This window comes from Microtus ochrogaster, chromosome 18 (genome assembly GCF_000317375.1).
Source record: "Microtus ochrogaster isolate Prairie Vole_2 chromosome 18, MicOch1.0, whole genome shotgun sequence".
NCBI lineage: Eukaryota > Metazoa > Chordata > Mammalia > Rodentia > Cricetidae > Microtus > Microtus ochrogaster.
The window spans coordinates 51,302,451-51,310,622 of record NC_022020.1 but is presented as its reverse complement, the minus strand read 5'-3'; the positions used below and the strand labels follow the sequence as shown (position 1 = coordinate 51,310,622).

The 8,172-nt window shown below is 52.6% G+C and overlaps 1 protein-coding gene across 1 annotated transcript; it reads left to right on the top strand.

Moving 5' to 3' along the window:
• Window positions 1-2,260: 2,260 nt before the first annotated feature.
• On the top strand, window positions 2,261-5,996 carry Rax (retina and anterior neural fold homeobox). Its single transcript, XM_005356211.1, has 3 exons — window positions 2,261-2,549; window positions 2,778-3,031; window positions 5,479-5,996. Exons 1-3 carry the CDS (start codon window positions 2,261-2,263, stop codon window positions 5,962-5,964), a joined length of 1,029 nt encoding a protein of 342 aa, XP_005356268.1. The 3' UTR covers window positions 5,965-5,996.
• Window positions 5,997-8,172: the final 2,176 nt, after the last annotated feature.

The following is an 8,172-nucleotide window of genomic DNA, read 5'->3' as shown; positions in this document are numbered from 1 at the left end:
CAATGAATTATTCTGGCAGTTAGCTGCCCTCTGCCTCAGTACCTCAGCCACTTTACCTAACCAGCTAGGAAATCCCTCTAGGGTACCGCTAGGATCGGTGCCTCGCTTCAGAGGCTCCCCCGAGGCTCCAGTCTCACAGAACTGGAGACTCAAGGGCTCGGATCTCATTCCTTTCGAAGCTAAATGACCCCACCTCCACCTCAGTCTCAGAGATACAGGATTCTGGAGCCGGGGTTGGCAAGGGACCAAAGATGGGCTGCGAGTCAGGAGGCACTTTGATTTAATTAAAAACTTCACACGGCATTAATAACCACAAGCTAGATGCAGCCAGAAACTTCAGGTTGAGGAATCAGCTGCTTGGCATTCTGGTCCTGCCCCTCAATTGGATGTCTCATTTTGAACATCATTTCCTCTTCAGGAAGACCTGCCCCTTTCACTCACACGATGTCTAGGATCCCATGGCAGGAAAAACGCACAGGGTTTGAAAAACGCCAAAGTGCTATTTATTTTCATTAATTTAGCCGAGGTGTGCATTGTAATTTAACAGGTGCGAGGGTTTGAACATTATTGGGCAAGTGCTCTACCCTGAGTGACATCTTCACCCCTAAGAGGTTTTTCTTAAAATTCAGACTTTCTGAGCCTAGCCAGAACTTCAGTTTCAACCCACTCACAACTAATTTGTGTGCTGTATTTCTTTCTTTTTAAAAACTTTACTTTTCTTTTTAAAAACTTTACTAGAAAAAGGACTGTTAGGGAAATTAGTAACTCATATGCAAAGCCTCAGAGGAGCTGGGATTTCCCCCTTGCTTATTCGTTTGTCTTGCCTCATAGCCTGGAAATTAAACTCCTCGAAGCTGGCTGTGCGAGTGTGTGGGACGTGCGTTGTCCCTGCAGAAGGAACCAGAAAAGTAGGGATAAAGAAGTCTGCCTTGATGGAGACCTAAGAGCCTAGCAAGGTGGAATTGGGAGATGCCGGTCCCCTGCTCTTGGGGGTGGGGATCTTCTGCAGAAGGATTTCACCACGTTCAGACTAACACTTTAGCAAAGTCAGGCACCAGCCGGGGTCTAACCCTCGACTTTGAGGGATGCAATGTTCACAGTTGCCCCTCAGCAATGAGGACCCTAGGAATCAACTTTGTGCTGAGCCTTTGAGTCGTTCTGGGTCACACAAGCCTCAAGGGGCCCCCAAGGGGAAGGAACTCAAGCGGATTAGGGCGCTAACCCTCAGGGAAGCGCTAGGACCTTCTTCCCCCTCCCCCCCAGCAAAGTACCCCACCCACCAGCTTTGCGTCAACCGCTTAACCTGCGGAAGCAGGAGAAGGCCAGGGTTGCACATCACTGGAACTCTGTTACGGACCCTGCCCTTTCAGGATAGCTTATGAGAGGAACGTTGGTGTGTCTTCCTAGGGTCCTGGGACTTCTCATCGTTGAAGTCATTGCTTCTGTGGCACAGAGTGTCCCAACACCGTTTGCGGTTCGCGCTGGAACGAAGAAACTGCTCCGAGGGGACAGAAAGAAGTTAAAACAGACACAGACAAAAGAAGCCTGCAGTCTGGGTCTTCAAAGCCCAGGAGCATAGACGTAAAAATGAGGGGAAGAAGGGGCAAGATTCAAATCGAGAGACCTGTGAACTGACTTCCATTGCCCAGGTATAGCCGGAAAACCTTCAGTAGAGCCTGGAGCTCCCAAGGACCACACAGAGGAGGAGGTCCAGAGTGGAAAGCTCTGGGAGGAGGTAGGCAGGAGGGACAGATGAACCCAGATAGCGGAGAGGGAACTCCGGGAAGTCTGCCCCAGTGAAGCTATTACTGGAGTAGAGAGATGCCCCTCCTGTCAAACTTCGTAGTCCTGGTACCTGGAAAATGTTTGTGGAATTGAACTAGATCAAAATATCAGATGGAGGGACATTCCGGGTGCAGGCCTGGGTGGCACGCCTAGGACCCTAGGCTCACCAGGGGAAAGACCCGCCCTCTATAGAGGGAGGGGCTGAGGGAAAGGGCTGGGTCTGAAGAGGAGGAGGAGGAGTCCCTGACCAGCAACGCTGGTCTTTTGCTCTAGAGCTCCAGTTACCCCAGGCCAGGCCAAACTTCCAGCTGCAACAGCACTCCGATTGACTGCTGACCCAGCGCTTGCCCATCTCCAGAGCCCAAGCCGGGTGCCGCCGAGCTTGGCTTTGGTCCAGTTTTGCACGTTCTAGAAGTGCGCACTTGGAAAACACAGGCATCGAGCTTCAGTCTGCAAAGTGCACGCCCGCCTCCCCATGCACCTGCCCAGCTGCTCGCCAGCCATGGCCGACGGGAGCTTCTCGCTCGCTGGCCACCTGCTCCGCAGCCCGGGCGGGAGCACCTCGCGCTTGCACAGCATCGAGGCCATCCTGGGCTTTACCAAGGACGACGGGATCCTAGACCCCTTTCCTGCAGAGAGGGATTCCAGGGGCGCAAAGGAACGAGATCCCAGGCTGGGCGTTCGGCCCGCCTGCCCCAAGGCGCCAGCGGGAGGCACTGAGTCTTCCCCACCGCCAGCCCCCGGGCTGGTCCCGGAGTACGAAGGTGAGTGCACGGCCCCCGTTGTGAATCCCCTGAAGTGCTCTGCAAGATGAGTTTCTCTTTGACCTTAGGTCAGCGGGTCTGCCCGATCTGAGATTAGAGAAATCTTAGGGACCCCACATAGTTTCCATCGAGGACAGCTCCGGCACCACTGGGAGCCCTAGGGCCGTGGGGAGGCGACTGCGCCTTTTGGACAAGTGTCACTGACCCCCTGCGGCCTTGTTGCCCTAGCTTCTCGCCCCTGCTACCCTAAGGAGCAGGGAGAGACGCGGCCGAGCCCAGGACTGCCCGTTGGGCCAGCAGCAGGCGACTCAAAGCTACCAGAGGAGGAACCTCCCAAGAAGAAGCACCGACGTAACCGCACAACGTTCACCACGTACCAACTGCACGAACTGGAGCGCGCCTTCGAGAAATCCCACTATCCGGACGTGTACAGTCGCGAAGAGCTGGCCGGCAAGGTTAACCTACCCGAGGTTCGGGTCCAGGTAAGTTCTAGGACTGATGGACCGGAACCTGGGAGGGTCAAGGCTAAACTGCAATTACTTAGTGTGTTCCTTCCCTGGTTAGGCAGCCCCCGAGCCCAAGGAGTCTCTAAGAACGTCGACATTTCCCCCATGTACCACCCTTTGAGCCGTCTGGTTCTGTAAGATGTCCCCTTTGGGGGAGGGGGCTCCCGGCTTTAAACTAAAAGGACTTGGCAGTCGCTTGGGAGATGAAGAGCTTGACAGCTCATTAGAAGCAGTCGAAAAGGAATTGCGGGTGCGCGGAAGGCAAAGGGAATGGAAGCATGAAAGTACCGGCCAGGGGGTCAGTAGACCGAGGGCCCCCAACTGCCCCCACCTCGTCACCAACTGCGCACGTTTGTTCAAAACGAAAACTCCCTTCCCTTTTAAGCCGCCAGTTAAAACTTTAGACGGATTTAAGAAACTGACTTTTCCTTCATTTTACACTACCTTTTCCTTTTTTTATCGTAAGAGAGTTTTCGCTTTAATTAAAGATGAACTTTTTTTTAATCCCCATCATTAAAATATTTGGACGCTTTAAATATTTGCTAGTCATCTGTGAAAAATCTGGGAGGGCTTCCAAATTGAGAGAGTTTACAAGGGACGTGAAAGGGAGAGAGTGAGAACAGATTCAATGTGTCTAGAGTGGAATCAAGATGGGCTTTTTGTCAGTAGGATTTCCCAGCAACGGGGATTCTATGGACTTCCGTGGTTAGGCAGCCTGGGGCCCAGGAGTGTCTAAAGCAAAGAGCTCCCTAACTGTGATTTTAGGATTAACTACCAAAGACTGCAAGTCTATAGTTTTCATTAAAAGTTGAACATTTCAGCACTTGCTGTCCAGGGAAGGGAAAGAGAGAGAGAGAGAGAGAGAGAGAGAGAGAGAGAGAGAGAGAGAGAGAGAGAGAGAGAGAATATGAAGACAGAGCGGAAACACTTCATCCCAGTGTCCCACAGACTGCAGCTCTTGTCGGCTCCCTCTGCTCCAAGTTTACCTATACCGCTCTTGTTCAGTGGTTTTACCTTCTCCACCAATGTATGGGATTCTGGAGAGCAGGGTCTGTAGCTTTCCTGGGACCAGCATGTAACTTCTCCCCATATAAGTAGATCATCAGAGGGTGTGATGGGACTAAGGAAGGTCTCCTCCAGGATGAAGGGCGGCAGGAGAGCAGTAGGTAGCCAGCTATCCCAAGCTTCAGGCGCACCACCTTAGATCCAGTACTGGAACTAATTTTGTAGGGATGGCGCAGAGAAGTTCAAGAGTCACGGAGGAACCACCTCCTCCTCCCCCAGAATCTCTCTCAATCTCTCTCTCTCTCTCTCTCTCACTCTCTCTCTCTCTTTCTTCTATATTTCCTGGTGGCTGGTGCCTTATGTGGAGAAACTTACATTTAGTTCTCTTTTTCTCCCTAATTCCATGGTCACACATGCTTGTTCCTCCCTCACTCCGGGCTGGGTTTTCATCTTCTCTGCTCTCCTGTTTATACCACTTTCCCCATTGGTCCAGAGCCCTAAGCACACCTTGTCCAAAGTTCTTTCCTAACCTTCTCTAAAAGAAGCTGATTCTGTTTCGTCGGTGAGTGGACTGTGGTGTTAAAACACTACGGTGGCATCCTTCCTCATGCGGGTATCAAATCAAATCAGTAGTGGAGGACCCAGTGCAAGGAACCATAGCGTCCTTGGCAGGGACTTTTCCGTAAGTGAAAAAAAGAAAGCAGCATCCCTTTTACACAACAATGGACCCACATATGAAGAGAAATGGCAAAATGCCGTACTATGAATGTAGATATAATACACTTGAACAATTGTAATCTTGGGGAGTAATTTATAGAAGCCTCCGAAATACTAAACAGGCGCCAATTAAATAAAGCCGAGAGTGCAGGGATTGAAATACAGGAAACCTAGGGGAAACAGTTGCATTTTTAACGTGGGAGTTGCCAGTGCCTGTGTTTGTAACAGAGAAAGGGGGCAGATAAAACAGAGAGGCTGAAGCAGCAAGCAAGAGCTACCGCATACAGAGCAGAAGCAAGATCCCAAACTGAAGCATCAGGAGCCAAAGGGTCCCAGAAACTGGTTTTAAAGTCCTAAGGTCTGGCCGCCTAGTTAAATTCACTGTTCTCTAACAGATACCAAAAACAACAACAACCTTGAGAGATACGGAAGATAGGGGGTGCTTGGAGGAATGGGGTGAGGTCGGAGAGGATAGTGGCAAAAAGAAGAGCATATGTAAAAGAAAGCCTTGGCGTACAAGCGAGGAGAGATCAAGGAGGTAAAGAAAGGAACTTGTGCGCCCTTCGAGCAGAGGTCTACTCCAGTGCCAGGATTATTTGGAGGGATAGGGATAGGATCAGGCTGGCAGGCCTGCCCAGGATGGGGGCTTCACTCTGCTGCCCTTCGCCCTAGCCTGAAAGGCTCTGCACTTCTGCTGGCAGGTTTGGTTCCAGAACCGACGAGCTAAGTGGAGGCGGCAGGAGAAACTGGAAGTGTCGTCCATGAAGCTGCAGGACTCGCCCCTCCTCTCCTTCAGCCGCTCTCCGCCTTCCTCTGCTCTGGCCCCGTTGGGGACCGGCCCGGGCAGCGGTAGCGGGCCACCCGGGAGCGCCCTGCCCCTGGAGCCCTGGCTCGGGCCGCCGCTGCCGGGTGGAGGTGCTACAGCGCTGCAGAGCCTGCCTGGCTTCGGCCCACCGGCGCAGGGTCTCCCCGCCAGCTATACGCCACCGCCGCCCTTCCTGAACTCCGCGCCCCTGGGCCCCGGTCTGCAGCAGCTCGGGCCACCGCCCGCCTACACGTGCGCGCCGGGATTCGGGGACAAGTTCTCGCTGGAAGAGGCTTATCCGCGCAACAGCAGCATAGCGGCTCTGCGCCTGAAGGCCAAGGAGCATATCCAGGCCATCGGGAAGCCCTGGCAAGCCCTCTAGAGGCGCTGCAAGGCGTGTTGCGAGCCCTCTGCTCCCTGCCTTGTGGCCACGCACTCTTTGCTAGTCCTGGGGCAAGCCCCGGCCAGCCTCGGGACGGACACTCGCGCCTACCTTCTGACGCTCCAAGAAAGACCAATGGAACCCCAACCGGGAGGCCTGAGGGACGAGTGACGAGCTACAGGTCCCGCTGGCCACGCCGCTGCTCCTAGCTACTCCCATAAGCATCAGTGCCCACCTGCCGGAGGGACCAACGATCTTGACTTTGAAGGTTCCCGCTGGAAAGAAAGGGGAGTCAGAAGAATAGAGTTGAAGAAACTGTTTGTAAACTTAGTTGAAAGTATTTTGGAGAAAAAATTAAAAATTTGTTTGTTGTCCGCCTAAGCGTGCTCACCGATTACAGCTTGAGGGTTTAGGTATGAATCTAGGGGTCAAGGCTGTCTTGGATCTGGTGGGCCTGGGCGGTAGGAGTGCAACACAGGGAGTGTGTGCAAATTCTGAGAACACTGCTCCAAGAACGAATCCCCCTCCCAGGCTGTGTGAGGTCAGCAGCCTACAGTTTAACTGCACCTGTGTTCCCACTTATTTGCTAATAGCCAGCGGCCCTTGCTACTTCGATCCAGTGGGAAGTAGGTCCACCACCTTCTAAGGTGGAATCAGAGCACCCCCACCCTACTCCCTTTTTAGGGAGCTAATACTATCACTGTTAGTCACTGGCCTGGTGCAAGCCCTCACCCAAAATGATATTAGTTCAAAGATCGGAGCAAAGACTTTTTCTCCTGACCGTGAACCCTCTCTTCTCCCCAGTTAGCTCTGCATCCCCCAAGTCAGAGATCTGCTAAGAGCACAGGGTGCAGGGTAGCAGGAGTCAGGGAGCTCCCCATGGGTGCTGGGCTGGTAGGCCCTCCTTGACCGGAATATTTTCAACATTTGGTTTGGTGGAGCCGGCTGTGGAGCAGGGAAGGCATGTTGCTATCTCAGCCAACTGCAGCTGCTCCGAGTCTATGTCCAGCAGCAAACAGAGTCTAGGAATCCCTTCTGGACAGCCACTACATCACTCCTGTGGCTGAGAACCTTAGCTAGCACCCAGCAGCTGCCGCCCCTGGGTCCTTAACATATTGTGCAGCTCTCCAGTTTCTTTTCCTCCCTGAAATGGACCCTACCTCACGGCAGACTTGCAAGGCAACTGGGTTCTGCTGTGATTAAGATTCTGCCTTACCAAGAGCAAGGCAGAAGGCTGCACCTGTGGCAATGGCCTCTCCTCTGTCTTAGCTCTGCTCCTGGAATGCTCTTGATTACAGAAACCTGCTCCATGTTAACTACCTGGAGGCTGGCACAGGTGTAACTGGGGATCCAGTCCTCGCCCTGCAGGATATGAGAGCTCTGACACACACACAGCCAGGACCCAACCCCCAACCTCCTGAGTGTGCTGGCAAGAAACAGAGATACCTTTTCAAGACATAGGGAGTGACACCTGCACTTTTTGCTTACTAGGATGTCTCTGGGGAAATGGAACCTGACACGTGATCATCTCTAAGCCAGAAAAAAAAAATAAACTTATACAATGGATTGAGTGTCGGGTTCTGTCAGCTTAACCCATCTTCTATTCCATCCTTTAACAGGCAGGCTTTAAATTTTATTGGTGTGTGTGTGTGTGTGTGTGTGTGTGTGTGTGTGTGTGTGTGTGTGTGTGTGTGTGAGCTCAGGCACACTCATGCTACAATGTGTGTGGAGGACAAAGGAAACCCTTGTGAATCCAGGCACAGAACTCAGATCATCAGATCTTCCCGCTGGCACCTCTACCCACTGGCACATCTCACAGGCCTAATTTTAATAGGAACAACTTATCCCTAGGACATTCAGCTTCACTTGTCCAAGCTGAGTGCACTTGCTTAACCCTCTCCCTGCTTACCCCACTCCCGGAACTGGGACCTTACCCCGCAAACACCAGCATCTTCACTTTCCTGAGGTCTCCATGAGCATCTGCTGTCCCCGTCTGTTGTTTCCACAGCCTTCCAGCCCAGACTCAGTGAAACAAGGAGGACTTTCTCTGTAGGGTCTCTTGACAGTGCACTGTGACCGTGGAGGGCCTGGCCCGTCTGCTGACTCCAGTTCCAACACTGACAGACATTGTGTGACTTGCTAAACGAAGAATTTACCTGGGGTTACTTACAGGACTGGGCCAACATTCACAAAGCTGTGCCCCCCCCC